This window comes from Euleptes europaea, chromosome 13, assembly GCF_029931775.1.
Source record: "Euleptes europaea isolate rEulEur1 chromosome 13, rEulEur1.hap1, whole genome shotgun sequence".
NCBI lineage: Eukaryota > Metazoa > Chordata > Lepidosauria > Squamata > Sphaerodactylidae > Euleptes > Euleptes europaea.
In genome coordinates, this window is record NC_079324.1 from 45,353,832 (window position 1) to 45,370,359 (window position 16,528).

The following is a 16,528-nucleotide window of genomic DNA, read 5'->3' on the forward strand; positions in this document are numbered from 1 at the left end:
CCAGCTCTTAGTCAGCCATGTACACAGTCTTACTGTAAGCCTTCAGGTTGTATCCGGTGTGGTTTGTGGTTCAAAATTCAGAGGATAAAAAGACCGAGTATATACAACAGAGCAGGGAAGTGGTGAGTGGAGGGTTTGTTAGAGGATCAGGGCCTTTTTTTTCCTGGAGAGTCACTCTTGATCAAGGTTGGATCCCAAGGTGTGTAACATCTGATGATACGTTTTGTACTTTGGTTGTGGCCTACAAGTTCTCAGAAGCGTGGAACAGTAACCAGAAAATGAATAGCTGTGGTCAGAATAGAAACAGTCCTTTCCATTTGTCTGTAACTTTCAAGGGAAGCATGCTTTCACAAACACATTTAACAAACTCTTCATATGTGCTTTAGGCAACCTACTGTGGTTGCTTACACTAAATAATTGTCATGGCTTTTCTGCAAGGCATTCTCTATGAGAAATACTTAGCCTTCTTTCAAAACTACAATTCCCAGGATTCCCTGAGGAGAGAAAATGCCTGTTCGATCAATTTAAGTCGTCAGAGTAGATGCACTTTTAAGTGTCCTGCTGTCACCAGAGAGGAACTGAAAAAGAACCAAGAGAACATGTTCTTGTTTAAAAGTCTTGCTGAACATATTATGCTAGAGACATCAAAACTGTGACAGGGGACTCTCTGGCAATTTATACCAAAACATTAAAAAAAAAAACCAGTGGCATGTTCCAGCGTTCTATGGAGCTTTATGTTAATAGGAACAATAGCTCTGCCTAAATCGTCATTGCACTCTTAAGCACCATGACTAGGGTTGCCAACCGCCAGGTACTAGCTGGAGATCTCCTGCTATTACAGCTGCTCCCCAGACGGTAGAGATCAGTTCACCTGGAGAAAATGGTCACTTTGGCAATTGGACTCTATGGCATTGAAGTCCCTCCCCTCCCCCAAACCCCGCCCTCCTCAGGCTCCGCCCCAAAAATCTCCCACCAGTGGCGAAGAGGGACCTGGCAACCCTAATCATGACCAAAGAACATCACCATCATCTGAGTTAATAACAGCCATTCATAGAACTGGGTAAAGCTGGAACAAAACTGGAATCCAAATACTGCAATTCAGATAAAACAGAGCTAACCAATAGTAATAAATATAGAATAAATATGTAAATATTCAAAATTCACTGAAAGTTTTTATAGAAAGTTGAATGGCTCTGTGTTGCTCTGCCAAAATTCCATATAGGATTCTGCAAACCGCTCCAGGCAAGCATAGAGAGTCCTACTTCTTTGCCATGCTTTTCTGTATCAAGGTAGTGCCCACATTCCTTATGTGTTAGTGGCATCTTGGCAGATGACAAAAGGCTTAATGCAGTCCAGGGATATCACCCAAGTCACTCTTAGGTTTTCCCTTGCCTGCTTCAAAGCAAGCAGCAGGAAGGTTACCAGTTCTGGGTTAGGATATACCTGGAGATTTGGGAGGGCGGAACCTGGGAGGGCAGGATTTGGGGAGAGGAGGAACCTCAGCAGAGTATAATGTCATAGAGTCAACCCTCCAAAACAGCCAATTTCCAGGGCAACTGATCTCTGTCACCTGGAGATCAATTGTAATAGCAGGAGATCTCCAGGTGCCACCTGGTGGTTGGCAACCCTAAGCAGGATGTGCAGGTGGCAGTATTACCCTCCCCCCACCCAACACACATACCATGCCCCAAAGGCCATGCACAGGAGGCGCTTCCCAGGTTAAACAAAACTCACCTTTCATGTATGTCCAGAATGGACCCAGAACCTGAGCAAACAGCCAACCGAAGAACCATAAAATGGTGTATTAACAATAATGTTGATTAAATGTAAAAGGACATTATCAACAAATACAAACCACAATTATCATCAAGTGCAAATACAATCACACTCTCAACAATGAATATAATGATAATCTGATTGACAATATAATGATGATAACCTGGGCATACACTTTTTTCATATCTCTTCATCAAACTATTGTGGAAAAGACCTTGTAGATCATCAGGGCACAATATATCAAAAACTAGGAGGGAACTGCGCCTCCCTGAAAATGTGACCCATTCCAAAGCAGACAAAGAAAAGGATTCTATTCACATATCCATCCATATGGATGTCTCTATCTTCTGTCATAATAACCGTAGCTGTAATAACGTCTGCCCCAGAAATCAGTTCATGGATAATCAACATTATTATTGTTAATAGACCATTTTTAAGTCCTTTGGTTGGTTGTTCAAGTGGTTTATTTAGATAGTCATACCCCACTTGTCACCATAAGGGGACTCAAAGTTCTATACTCCCCTCCTCCATCCTCACAACAATCCTGTGAGGTAGGTTAGGCTGAGTGAGGATTCAAACCTGGGTCTCCTAGATCCTAGTCCAGTTCTAAATATTACACCTCAGAGATTGAGGAACGTCTTTGGTTCATGCTTCCAGACTAGGGTTGCCAACCTCTAGGTGAGGGCTGGAGATCTCCCAGAATTACAACTGATCTCTAGACTACATGTGTCACTTATTTATTTATTTATTTATTTAAACCATTTATTCCACTTCTCCTAGAGAAAGTGGCTGCCTTGGAAAGGTAGACTACATGGCATTATACCCTGCCAAGGTCCCTCCCTTTCCTAGAGAGCCAGTGTGGCATAGTGGTTCAGAGTGGCGGACTCTAATCTGGAGAACTGGATTTGATTCCCTGCTCCTCCACCTGAAATCTGCTGTGTGACCTTGAGCCCGTCACGGTTCTCTCGGAACTCTTTCAGTCCCACCTACCTCACAAGGTGTTTGTTGAGGGGAGAGGAAGGGAAGGTGAATCCACTTTGAAACTCCTTAAAGATAGGCCTTTTATGCTGGGAAGTTTCCCCGCAGTCACCCCTCCCACTGCGTTGGGGCTTCCTTTTGATTATGCATGCCTTTTCCACCCGTCAGAGGTCGCCTCGCTCTCCCCAGGCATTTTGTCTGCATTTTCCAGTTCCTGGCTAAAACAGCATCTGGAAAACACAGGCAAAATGTGCGGGGAGAGCGAGGCAACCTCTGACAGTCAAAAAAGGCATGCATAATCAAAAGGAAGCCCCAAAGCAGTCACAAGGGTGACCGCAGGGAAACGTCCCTGTGTACAAGGTCGTAGAGAAAGAGGGGTAAAAAACCAACTCTTCTTCTTCTAAATCCCACTCTTCCAGGCTCCACCCTCAAATCTTTAGGTATTTCTGAACCTGGAGTCGGCAACCCTATTCTGCACCTTGAACCTGTCAGAAAGCAGCAGATGGTTGGCCCAGTTCAGAAATGCTTCTACCCCTGCTGGAAGCCATGTCTCCGGCCAACATTATAATTGGGGCAGCGGTTTGCTTGATCCTTCTTAAATCCCAATACATATGTATCAAATGCCAACATGACAGTGCTGTGGAATGTCAAATACTGAAATCAAATACCATCCAATATCCAGTATTCTGCAAACATTCAAGCATGTGGAGAATAGTTTAAAATTACAAATTCCCTTTTTGAACAGAATTTTTAAGAGCAAGCTCGTTTTTGCTTTAATATGTGACAACGTCTGCATGGGCTTTTTTAAAGGGTACCTATAGCGAACTGAGGGGTGCTCCGTAGAAAAAAGGCTACTTGCCTTTCCCTCAATTAATTCCCACACCAGATATACATCTTCTTAATCTTCCCCGATTTATTTCAGGGGAGTTGTACAGGCAGGCTTCCAAGTCTTGATCTGCCTTCCTATTTATTCATTTAATTTATCGTCCGCCTTTCTCATTGAGAGTCAAGGTGGATAACAACTAAAAACGATGCAGTAAGAACAGTATTATGCGTACAACCAACAATTACTCCATAATTATTGAAAACAAGGTTAGGGAGCATCACACTAAAAACACAGTAAAGTACAGACAATAAAGCAGAAATTACAAGATTGGAGAACAGCGCGGCGAAACATTATACTACATACAATAAACAACATAATGCTGGGTTACAGAATTAGAAAACAAAGCAATAAACACTACATAATATATACAGTGATAACTGCTTTAAATTCCACTGACATTAACTACAACTTTATTCACTTTATAAATATGCCCTTCTAAAAAATTCCATTTTAAACATTCTGCGGAACAATAGGACTGCGGGAGCCTTCCTAATGGAGCCAGAGTGGTGGCCTATTAGATTTGGGCCCTGGGCTCTCAAAAGAGGAGGGGAAGGGCCCATTCCCAATGGCAGGTAGCACAGGTCTCAGTATAGAAGCTCGCCAGACAAGGAGGTGATTGGAAGGGATTTTTAAATTAGCGATTCTTCCAAAACTATCATTTCCCCACACCTTTTCCAACGTGAGAGTTTTGAATGACCTGGTTTCCAAAGTAATTAGGGTTTTTCAAAAAAAAAAATTCAAATGTGCAGAGCATTAAAGGTAAAGGTAGTCCCCTGTGCAAGCACTGGGTCATTACTGACCCAGGGGGTGATGTCACATCACGATATTTACTAGGCAGACTGTGTTTACGGGGTGGTTTGCTACTGCTTTCCCCAGTCATCTACACTTTATCCCCAGCAAGCTGGGTACTCATTTTACCGACCTCGGAAGGATGGAAGGCTGAGTCAACCATGCACACGTACAATTTGCTACACCTCTTGATTCCTTCTGTTCCAGTATATATCTACTTTACTCCCCCCCCCTTTTGCCCTAAAAGATTGGCTCTCAAAGCAGTTGACAGCAATTAAAAGGTAATGCAAATACTCATTAAAATAAACCATTAGTGAAGTCTTGGTTCAGTCACCGTGGAATGGTGCCTGGCTGCTGCCTGCTCTGCTCTCCTTCTGGCTTAAATGATTGCAGCTGGGAGCTGGGAAGAGAGGAACTGTCAGCCGCAGCTAGATCCAGGCATGATTGAAGCATACCTGGCTGCTGCCTCTGTGATTTTCTATTATCTTGTTTTATTTTAAAACCTCAAAATCAAGAGGGGAAAAATTCCACCATAACTGAGAATGTTGGGAAGCAGTCGCTTTAGGAAAATAAAGCAACTTCAGTTTAAAGGAAGGCAGATTTTTTTTTCTCCCTCCAAAATTGGTTTCAGTTACAACTGAGACCTGTCGCCTTTTGAACATCTGGAGGGCTGAGATTCAGGAAGCAATTCTAAGCAGGCCTTCTCAGAAGTGAGTTCCATTTTATTCAGTGGGGTTGTGGTGGTGGAAAGTGCTGTCAAGTATTATGGAGATCCTGTAGGGTTTTCAAGGCCAGAGACGTTGGGAGGTGGTTTGCCACTGCCTGCCTCCATGTGGGCTGAGAGAGTTCTGAGAGAACTGTGACTGGCCCAAGGTCACCCAGCAGGCTTTGTGTGGAGGAGTGGGTAATTGAACCCAGTTCTCCAGATTAGAGTCTGCCACTCTTAACCACTTCACCATGCTGGCTCTCTCAGTGGGGTTACTCCCAGGCAAGTGTTCTTAGGATTGTAGCCAATCCCTTGGATCTTGAAGTCTATACCCTGAGTTGGCCTTGCTGTGAACAGTGGTTCCTCTGTTGTGGAATCTGAACCTGTGGCCTCCAGGGAAGGAGTGAAGCATCAAATCTTCCTGCAAGTATGTATGTCACTGACTGTTCTACTGGGGCCTCAAGCCGTTTTGGAGTCTCTGAAACAGGCTTCTGGTGATTGATTCCTAAAGAACTAATGGAGCTGCCACATTGAGTCCAACCATTGGTCTCTCAAGGTTAGTACTGTCTACTCTCTCTGGCAGAGATCTTCCATATCACCTACCACCTGATCCTTTTAACTGGAGAAGCCAGGAATTGAACCTGGGACTTTATGAATGTAAAGCAGATGCTCTACCACTGAGCCACTGTCCCTTCCTAGGGAGGCCTATGCAGCCTCTGGCTTGTCATCCCAAGCATTTGGGAACTGAGAATATGACATCTAGTACTCTATGGGAACCTATTCCTTGACTTGCGCTGACCCTGGATGGCCCAGGCTAGCCTGATCTCATCAGATCTCAGAAGCTAAGCAGGGTCAGCCCTGGTCAGAACTTGGATGAGAGACCACCAAGGAAGTCCAGGGTTGCTACGCAGAGAAAGGCAATAGCAAACAACCTCCGAAAGTCTCTTGCCTTGAAAAACCTCCAGGGTTGCCATAAGTTAGCTGCAACAGGACGGCAAAGAACAAAAAAGCCACCCTTGACTCTTTAAAAAAAGAAGCTCGAATGAAAGCGAAACTGCTGTGAGCAGCAGCAAAAGTTATTAGCTTTCAAAGGGGACCATCACCTTTGCAACTGCGTGTCTCCCACTCAAACTGGGAGAGTAAATAGGTCTACGAGTGCTGGTTGAGCCCCACTGAACTCCATCCTGAACCAGGATAGTGACAGCATGTTGTATAATCAGTTGTTGCTGCTGCTGCTGCCGCCGCCTCTGGGAAAGCCTCACTCTCAGTGACAGATGAACAAAGCGATGATCCACGTAACAGAGATAATTAACTCCGGCATCCCCCAGTAATTATCCGGAGGCCATGCTGGCTCATCTGATATGCTTGCTGGATCACATGGGTAGATATACGTTTCCCAGAGGGAGTCTGCGGCCCCATTTGATTTCCCAAGTTATTGACTTCCTTCCCAAATGGTAATCTGTGAGCTGTTTCCCCTAATGGGCTCCTTAACCCCTGAAACCTGTTCCTTTGAGGAGTGATTTGGGGGGAGGCGTTTTCCCGAGTACCAGGTTGTGAGCATCTCTGGCTGTCTGTGTGTCCTAATACATGTTTATTTCTTTCAAACGACTCGCCCACTGCCTTTATTCAGGTTCAAACAGGATTGTAGTTGGGCAGCCCATTCCTAAAGGTGGGGACCAAAGCTCCTGAGGAGCTGGTGCGGGGACAAACACGGAGGCATCCGAAAGCCGCTGGCCCCTGCTTAGGGTTGCCAGGTCCCTCTTCACCACCGGCAGGAGGTTTTTGAGGCGGAGCCTGAAGAGGGAGGGGTTTGGGGAGGGGAGGGACTTCAAAGCCATAGAGTCCAATGGCCAAGGCGGCCGTTTTCTCCAGGGGAACTGATGTCTATCGGCTGGAGATCAGTTGTAATAGCGGGAGATTGGCAACTACTACCTGGAGGTTGGCAACCCTACCTGCATGGCTTTCGTAAGTATGTGGGTTCATCTTTTCAGAAATTGTTAACATTTTTCATTGCCCCTGATTAATGGAGGGTTCCCTTTTCAATCAATTAGAAAGCTTTAATCAATAGTCTAACCAATCTTTCAATCAAAGGTTAGTAACCCCAGTTTGTATAGAATACCTATGTCATTACTAGGGTTGCCAACCTCCAGGTAGTAGCTGGAGATCTCCTGCTATTACAACCGATCTCCAGCCGATAGAGATCAGTTCACCTGGAGAAAATGGCCGCTTTGGCAATTGGACTCTATGGCATTGAAGTCCCTCCCCTCCCCAAACCCCGCCCTCCTCAGGCTCCGCCCCAAAAACCTCCCACCGGTGGCAAAGAAGGACCTGGCAACCCTAGTCGTTACCATAGAATGGTGCTCCAGAACTGAAAACCCTATCCAGCAGATGAATCGCTCAAATTGCATTCTGCTTGTGTCCATTACCGAGCCTTTTCACTCAATGTCATATTATGAAATGGATTGCCTGAGGCAGTTCAGAAAGCACCAGCACTGATAGCTTTTTTGTAAGGCCTGTTAAAACCCTTCTTTTCTAGCAGGCTTTCTCATACAGGACAGATTCTAAGCTGCCAAGTTTATTAACTTCTGTTGACAGGCGATCAATTTGATGTTGTTTTCTTTGCAAGCTTTTTCTTTGCAAGCTGGGGGGGATTGGGTTTTTCTTTGCAAGCTGGGGGGGTTGGGTGTGTGTTGTTGTTTTTTTAGCATGGCTCAGTATTGTATTTTAAGTGTGTTATTTGGCTCTCGGTTACATTGGTAAGCCATCTTGGGCTAAACAGGAAAGGCAGGACATGAATATTTTAAATCAAGAAACAATGATACAACTATTCAAACTATTTGGGTAACTATAGATTTATTTTAAAAACTTGACTCTAGTTAATAGTCTATTACTAATTAGCAAGTCAGTCCGCAACACAATTCCAACACTGGTGGATCGACTGCTAAGAAAAGCAGGAATAAGTCATACTCATGCTGAAAACCCCTGAGTATGGGGTCCCAAGGGTTAAATATATCTGTGTTTTCCCAGGATAGTTTCTGTTGCATGCCAAATTGCAGTGCTGAGAATGTGGGAAAGCATCATTTAGATTTGCCTTTACACACCAAGATTACTCTAGCAAGCTGCTTCAGGTAAACTGCCCAAAATAGAGTGAAATTGTCAATAAGCTCAAGTGAACCTTGCTTCAGAGGTATGTACCTTAGCACCATGGAATCTAGAATCCTAACATTGCCTTCCAGAAAGCTTTTATTTTCACATATATATTAGCAAGTCAGTTACATCCGCTCCATGCAACACTTCACTAAATACACTTTTATTGCCTGCCATAACGAACAGTACTAACCTAAGCAGAGTTGTTCCCTTCTAACTCGGCTGCAGTGAATGGGCATGGAAAAGTATAATACTGCTTTAAATGGCACTGCAAACGGCTTGTAATGTATTTATCTGTATTGCAACCCTGACATTCTTTCACTGTTAGTTGTGTCAATTATTTCCAGGGGATGGACAGGTGGACTTCGAGGAGTTTGTGACGTTACTTGGCCCCAAGCTTTCTGCGTCCGGCATCCCTGAGAAGTTCCATGGCACTGACTTTGACACTGTGTTCTGGAAGGTAAGGAGGCACAAGTCCCTTTTCCAGAAGCCATTTATGCTTGGTAATTAGCAGTGCGTTCCAGGCCAAATTGCCCCGCATATTTTTTTTTGTTTTTTTCACGCTGAACCGTCATTCAGGAAGTAACTGCGAAGCCAGCGCATACCTACTTCGCATTTCTTAAGAGCCCCTTTAACACAACCTTTTGTGTTTGTTCCGCCCCTGCCACAAAGAATCCCCTCAAGGAACCATGCAAAATCACAGCTGCGAGTTAGCTATGGAAATGCAAACAAAGGAACGAAGGAGCAGGCGAATGGGTGGGGTGGAATTTCTCCTTTTGCATCAGGACCGTGAATAGGCATTTTAAAGGTCATATTTTAAAAAAGAACTTTGAGCGAGCATCAAAATTGACCCTGCATAAATGGCCTAAAAGTCTTGCTCTCTTCTAGGTTTTGCCGTGGATGCGTAGGGGACAAGCATGGGCACTCTTCATGGAATGGGGGAAAGCAATTGCTCCTCCACTTTGGGTTTTCCACTATGTGTGATAATTCCTTAAACATGCATCTGTATTTCTGTCCAACCAGCTCACTGGTTCTAGTTTGTGACTATTGTTGCAAACAATTAAATGGAACGTGTGTACACAGTGCATGAACAGAATGGTTACGGCCAGCAAAGGTTTTGATGGGACCCTTTGGTTTTTTAGAGATCGTTTACCAAAAGAGAAATGATAGAGATGATAAGTTGTCAGTAATCCAAGTGCAAACTGTGCATAGATTCAAGCCAGTGCACTAAAACTAGGGTTGTCGGGTCCCTCTTCACCACCGGCAGGAGGTTTTTGGGGCGGAGCCTGAGGAGGGCGGGGTTTGGGGAGGGGAGGGACTTCAATGCCATAGAGTCCAATTGCCAAAGCGGCCATTTTGTCCACGGGAACTGATCTCTATTGGCTGGAGATCAGCTGTAAGAGCAAGAGATCTCCAGCTAGTACCTGGTGGTTGGCAACTCTAACTAAAACAATCATATAGGTGCTCCAGTGTTACTTACTGTGAGACCTCGTGTGCGCCACCTTCCTAATAAAGGACTCACAACAACTATTGTTTGGGCTGTAGATACTTTATGGTTTATTAATGGACGGGTCAATTATCAGTAATATTAAGTTGTATAGTTTCAGTAATGCAAATGGGCTTTCTTAATCCTGGTTCTTTGTTGATCTCTTCCACCGATCTCTGGCTCTTTAATTATGAAAGGTTGCTGACCCCTGCCCTAAATTGTGTGTGAGCCTAAATATGGCCCATGATGAATTTTCCTATAGAAATATTTTTACTACTTAAGATGTGCCAATCAGCATCCCATCTTGGAAGAATGCAAGATTGGCACCTGCCAATTACAGGGCCTTTTCAGTGGAATTCGCTCCTTGTTGCTCTCTTCCTTTCCTTCTTTCCGTGGGCAGATAAAGATGTCCTTTGTGCTAGACGTTAAACAAGTAATAAAGTCTAATTTTTTTAAAGATTAAAAAGTTAAATTAATTCAATTTTAAATTAAAAGCACATCTAAAGATCCCAATTAGCATCTGAATCAGAGCAGCATCTGTCTCCTTCCTGCCTGGCTCTAAAAACATTAAAACTCTCCAGTCCTGGGAGGAAGCGCCAAAGAGAACACCACCCAGAAACTGTCGCTCAGCAACTGTCAGCAGGAGCTAATATCCTGGAAATGGGCAGATATGGAAGTCTGAATATTTAATACTGCATTTTAGAAATGCTTCTTTAGGGACCACATATCCAAAAAGCTACATCTAATCTAAATCATGAGGGTTAGAATTTTTCTCCTTTCTGTTTCTCGGAGTTTACTGTGCTTCAATTATGTTATTACTATTGTTGCTGTTTTATATCTGTGAACAGCTTTAATAAAGAAATTGTGTTCAGTACAATAAAAGAGAGATGCATGCTGAAGGTACAAATGGAAGAAAAGGAAATAAGGGAGATAGCTGAAGCAATAATTGAATAACTGGTTGGCCACTGTGTAAGACAGGATGCTGGACTTAGGGTTGCCAGCTCTGGGTTGGGAAATACCTGGAGATTTTTGGGGTGGAGCCTGAGGAGGTTGGGGTTTGGGGAAGGGAGGGACTTCAATGCCATAGAGTCCAATTGCCAAAGCAGCCATTTTCTCCGGGTGAACTGATCTCTATCGGCTGGAGATCAGTTGTAATAGCAGGAGATCTCCAGTTAGTACCTGGAGGGTGGCAATTGCAGCTGGACCACTGGTCTGATCCAGCAAGGCTCTTCTTGTGTAAAGGAGGGTGACTTAAATTTGTGGTGAAAAAACACTGCAATGATTATATGACCTATGACATTACCAAGCATAAATGGCCTAAGTGACTGTAAGCATGCGCATCCTGGGGCTCAGTTGAACTCCTGTATTATGACATCAAACCACCTGACACACACACACCCCGCATGGGTTCTTCCTCCTGTGCAGTGTGACATGCAAAAGCTGACAGTGGATGAGTTGAAGCGGCTGCTTTATGACACCTTCTGCGAACACCTCTCCATGAAAGACATCGAGAACATCATAATGACCGAGGAAGAAAGCCACATGGGGACCGCCGAGGAGTGTCCGGTGGATGTCGAAAGTAAGTGAACCTTTCTTCAATCTCACTGAAATCAAAAGCGTGAGACTGAGGGTTGCCAACCTCCAGGTGTCGGCTGGAGATCTCCTGAGGACTGTTATGAGGATCATTTGAGCTGCCAAATGTTTTATGTTTCTAGGTTGATTGGCTGGTTTTTAATGGTGGTTAATTTTAACGTTTTTGTTATTTTTGTTATTTGTTTTTTGAGCCTCCTCAAGCAGATCTCTGAAGAGGCGATAGATAGATAGATAGATAGATAGATAGATAGATAGATAGATAGATAGATAGATAGATAGATAGATAGATAGATAGATAGATAGATAGATAGATAGATAGATAGACAGACAGATAGACAGATAGACAGAACCTACAAATGCTTTGGTTGGAATGTACCCAATATTCAATTAACTGGACTGTAAATGTGACCAAACCATCTCTTCTTGCCTTCTCTTACATATTCATTTGTGTAAAATATTTGTCCCCTGCCTTTTGACCTAAGTCTTTAAAGTGGCTTGCAACTTACCATCAAAATCTAACCATATCAGCAAAAGGTAGCTATGAAATGACATGAAAACTCTAAAATATATTGATAAAAACAAACCACAGAGGTAACATGTCCAGTTTATCAGTCTCTTTCAAATGCCCCTAAAAGCCAAGGCAAATTTTCAAGAATTTTTTTTCCTGGTGCCTGGGAACTGTTAAAAAGTGAGTACATATGGTTCAACAAGGAAAGGGAGTTCCATAGACAGAAGACCATCATCCATGCAAGGTAGGGTTGCCAACTGCCAGGTAGCAGCAGGAGATATCCTGCTAATTCAATTGATCTCCAGCCGATAGAGATCAGATCACCTGGAGAAAAATGACCGCTTTGGCAATTGAACTCTATGGCATTGAAGTCCCTCCCCTCCCCAAACCCCGCCCTCCTCAGGCTCCACCCCAAAAATCTCCCAAGAGGGACCTGGCAACCCTAATGCAAGGGAATAATTTCGTCATCTAGCCAGCCCATGGTGATTGCTTCTACGGGCAATGTGAAGGAGGGAGGGAGGTATGTCGGCTTCAAAGGGGCTGACATAGGGTTGCCAATCTCCAGGTGGTGGCTGGGGAACTCCTTATATTACAACTGATTTCCAGGTGACAGAGATCAATTCACCTGGAGAAAATGGCTGCTTTGGAAGGTGGACTTTATGGCATTATATCCCATGGAAGTCCCTCTCCAAACCCTGCCCTCCTCAGGCTCCACCCCCAAAATCTTCAGGTATTTCCCAGTCTAGAGCTGGCAGTCCTAGCCCTACGTGAGAACCTGCAACAGATCCAGTTCATTGCTGAGACAGGAGCAGAAAAGTATGGCATGTCACCTGAAGAAAGGACAGTGGGGACAAATGTTGTCTTTCTTCCACGCAAAAAGGACCCTGGTCCTGGCACGGCCACAATGGCAACAAGAGCTATTTGTTCCTACATCCTTGTTCTCGCTCTCTCTCTTTTACTGCTTAATTATGAAAGTGGCAGTTCTATTTAGACTGTGGTTTGCTTTGAATGTTAATGTCAGAAAAGGCCGCATGGGGCCAGGCGGAGAAAGTGCTGCTTGGTATGCCATGCCACTAGGCTGGGGGTTTGGCAGTCAATGAACAGCAGAGAGGAAATCCCAGGAGTTACATCTTTCACGGGCAGTGGATCCTGAGCGTAGCACGGAGGGCAGAAGCCACCATTGGGTGTGCCACCATATCAGGCTTACCATAGGAGCTTGCCTGCCCAAGCATTCCATTACATCCCAACTGGCTTCTGTTAATAAAATGGTATCTTTCAAAGCATTCAAGATTTAATTGCCCTTTTTCAATGGTTTTGCTGGGCTGTATGGTAAGGATCCCTTTTTCAGTCTGGCTGTGTCCCTGCCCCCTTCAGTCAGTGGACTCCTTGGTACAAATCCTTTTGCATTGTCCTTAAGTGTACCAACTTAGGCTAAAATGGATTGTACCATGTTTTAAAAGAATGGTCTGCATTTTCTCGAGCAACTTTGGAGCAAAAGATTCAGTTCCTCTTAGAGGACTCTGACCCTCAGCGTACTTATTTTGTTGCTTGTTTTTTGTAGGCTGCAGAGAAGAGTCTAAGGGAAGTGTTTTTAGGGTCTTATTTAAGTTTTATTGTTCAAGACCTCTGTCTAAGAACAGGGGAAAACAAAGAAAGGTATCTTTCAAAGCAGGAACAGTGTGGCAAGGGCACTGTGCACTAAAAACTAAACACTGTGCAAAGGTAACCCAAATTCCACACCAAGAAGTGCTGCGTTCTGCAAACCAGTATTTATTATGCAAATTTGTCTGGTCTTATTTTGCATAAGGTATTGTGCATTTTGTACAGTTTTGCATAGCTTATTTTAGTTTTTTTCTAATCATGGGTAGGAATGCAAAATAAGTGTTTGAAGACAGTGTCTGGACTACCTTTGTCTGCTAGTTTAAGAAAAAAACATCCATGCTTATCAAACAATAGCCATCTCTAGCTGGTTATATATTGCCTTGTTCAAATATCTCCAGTGTGTACGAAAGGGACTGTTCTCTGCCGAAATGTCTTCCTAACAGAAGGTGCAACCTTCAGGGTGGGGTCTTCATAGGGTTTCCAGCTCTGGGTTTGGAAATACCGGGAGGTTTTTGGGGTGGAGCCTGAGGAGGGCGGGGTTTGGGAAGGTGAGGGACTTCAATGCCATAGAGTCCAATTACCAAGGCAGCCATTTTCTCCAGGGGAACTGATCTCTGTCAGCTGGAGATCAATTGTAATAGCAGGAGATCTCCAGCTAGAATCTGGAGATTCAACAAAAATCCAGCACAGATAGGCAATACTACCTTAATTCCTATATATTATACAAAACCAGTATCCAGTTCTTTATATAAGAGAATCTGGTCATAGGACCATACATGAGGGAAAACAGTTTTAAACCAATATGAGTTTCAAAGCTCAGCATCTATTGGAGTTTACAGTCCCAACAGTTCATTAAAGCAACTTGTCTGTTTAGGACAATAGATGCTGAGCTTTGAAACTCATATTGGTGTAAAACTGTTTTCCCTCATGTATGGTCCTATGACCAGATTCTCTTATATGAAGAATTGCTATGCTGGATACTGGTTTTGTATAATATATAGGATTAAGGTAGTATTCCCTATCTGTGCTGCATTTTTGTTGAGACTTTGGCTATTAACACAGAGGTGCTAGAATCTGGAGATTGGCAACCCTAGGTCTTGTTGACTCTACAGATTGGAAAGAAGATCTGTCATATCTTCCCAGACATTCAGCCCAAAGTTATATCACTAACTTCTACTTTCTCTTTCTCTTTGTTTTTCCGCTTCATTTCACCTGCAACCCCCCAAATCTCCTCCTAACACACATACCCCCCTACCTTCCTCCTCAGCTTGTTCAAACCAGCAGATAAGACAGACGTGTGTCCGGAAAAGCCTCATTTGTGCGTTTGCCATTGCGTTCATCATCAGCGTGATGCTGATTGCCGCCAACCAGGTGCTGCGAAGTGGGATGAAGTAGCCTGGGCAGATGGATGGATGGATGGATGGACTTCTTTGAAGAACAAACAGAGAAAACAAACTATAAATATCTATAAATACCTATAGCCACGAGGGTCAGGGGTGGGGGAGGGGGAAATTGTAATTCCTCCATGGCAAAACTCCTGCACACACCCGTAAATTTACTTTCCTTCCCTCCTGTCTTCGAGGGGGGGTCCTCCCCCTTCCTGGAGGTGCAGCTGTCTTCTCAGCAGATAGCATGGCTTCCCCGGGGCGGGTCCAACTCAGCCCAGCTGGGGGAGTCACCGGGATCCGCATGGTGGAATTTTTAAACTAAACTTTAAAAGCATGTAAAAGTGCATGGAGATCTCCCCCCGTTCCCCCCCCAGCCCCACCCCACCTCTCAATCTGAGTGATGCAATACTGTGTGCTTTTATAATCGGATATTAGAATCCTACGAAATATATTTAAAAAGATATTATATATATATATAATATATATATTTATGATAAACCGAATAATCAGTTAAGCAATACACACGCGTCGGGATTTTCTATCCAAGATTCGGGCGTTGCATGGACATCAACACAACAAGGGCTGGACACAAATCACTCGCTGTTTGTATCGTCATCCAACCCTCCTCCTTGCAGGCTCTCTCCGGCATCTATGCACTTTTTCTCACCCCGTCCAGGAGGGACGGGCTTATTAGAGCCTGCTTTGTGTGGATGTGGGGTTGTTCGGACTGACGGCACCGGGAAAGGGTGGATTGCCTGGAGGAGGCACTTCTTTGGTACGCTCTCAGTGGCTGTCCGCATCACTGTTGGAAACCTTGCATGTGAATATTCCAAGGCAGGCCACTGCGGACGCAGAGTATTCCTCTCCTCCTCAAGGGGACGCTGGGCCAGAATGTTCCAGGAGACGAAAGAGACTCCATCTTCTTTGTGCCATGTACCATCTTCCTCATAATGTCACCATACTGTATATAAAGGTCAGAGGGCACCACTGAAACCATCAGGCCCACCATCTTTAAAAATGCAGATTTCCCTTCCACCAAGCTCAGTATCATGTATCTGGCTAGAGTGTCTCTTGGGCAACGTAACCTTGTCTTGAGGTGGGGATTTTTGAGTGATGGAGAATTCGTCCCTTTCTGGGGTAGCCTGTTCCAGCAGTTAGCCGTTTTCCCTAATCTGTTTTAAAAAATACTGTGCCTTATTTCTAATTTGAATTTGCCCAAATTCTAACTTGCAAGCTGTTGCTACTTGTTATTCTATGGCTAGATCAAAGAAACTTTTACTATCCCCAATCTTTCTTTCCATTATACTCCATGGGTATATTTCAAACATTTTTAAAAGGTTCTGCTTATGTTGGTGGCCCTTCTTCACTTCCTGCAAGTCATTTTCAAAACGTGGGGACTAGAGGGGGATCCAGTCATGTTCTCATCATCAGAGAGGTATGATCTCTTCTCTACCTCTGCTTATTCTTCCTCTGTTAATACCCGCATTAAAACCACATTAGGAGCTTTTTTAATACCTGCTTTAGAACCACATTGGGAGCTTTTTTGGTAGTTACTTTTCAAATGCTTGACAGAATCAACATCCTCACATTCATTGCCCCAGCACAGCCTATTCAGAAGACTAGGCTGTCAGTCTGTTAACTGACCAAAGGTACTCATAAGCCATTCTCC

At 44.1% G+C, this 16,528-nt stretch overlaps 1 protein-coding gene across 1 annotated transcript in view; it reads left to right on the forward strand.

Moving 5' to 3' along the window:
• CABP7 (calcium binding protein 7) overlaps positions 1-14,908 on the forward strand; it is an 88,086-nt gene extending 73,178 nt beyond the window's left edge. The window contains exons 3-5 of the mRNA XM_056859616.1: positions 8,630-8,742; positions 11,194-11,347; positions 14,739-14,908. Of these exons, the coding sequence (XP_056715594.1) occupies positions 8,630-8,742; positions 11,194-11,347; positions 14,739-14,866 (395 nt within the window). The 3' untranslated portion in view covers positions 14,867-14,908. The remainder of the gene's footprint in view (positions 1-8,629; positions 8,743-11,193; positions 11,348-14,738) is intronic.
• The last annotated feature ends 1,620 nt before the right edge of the window (positions 14,909-16,528 follow it).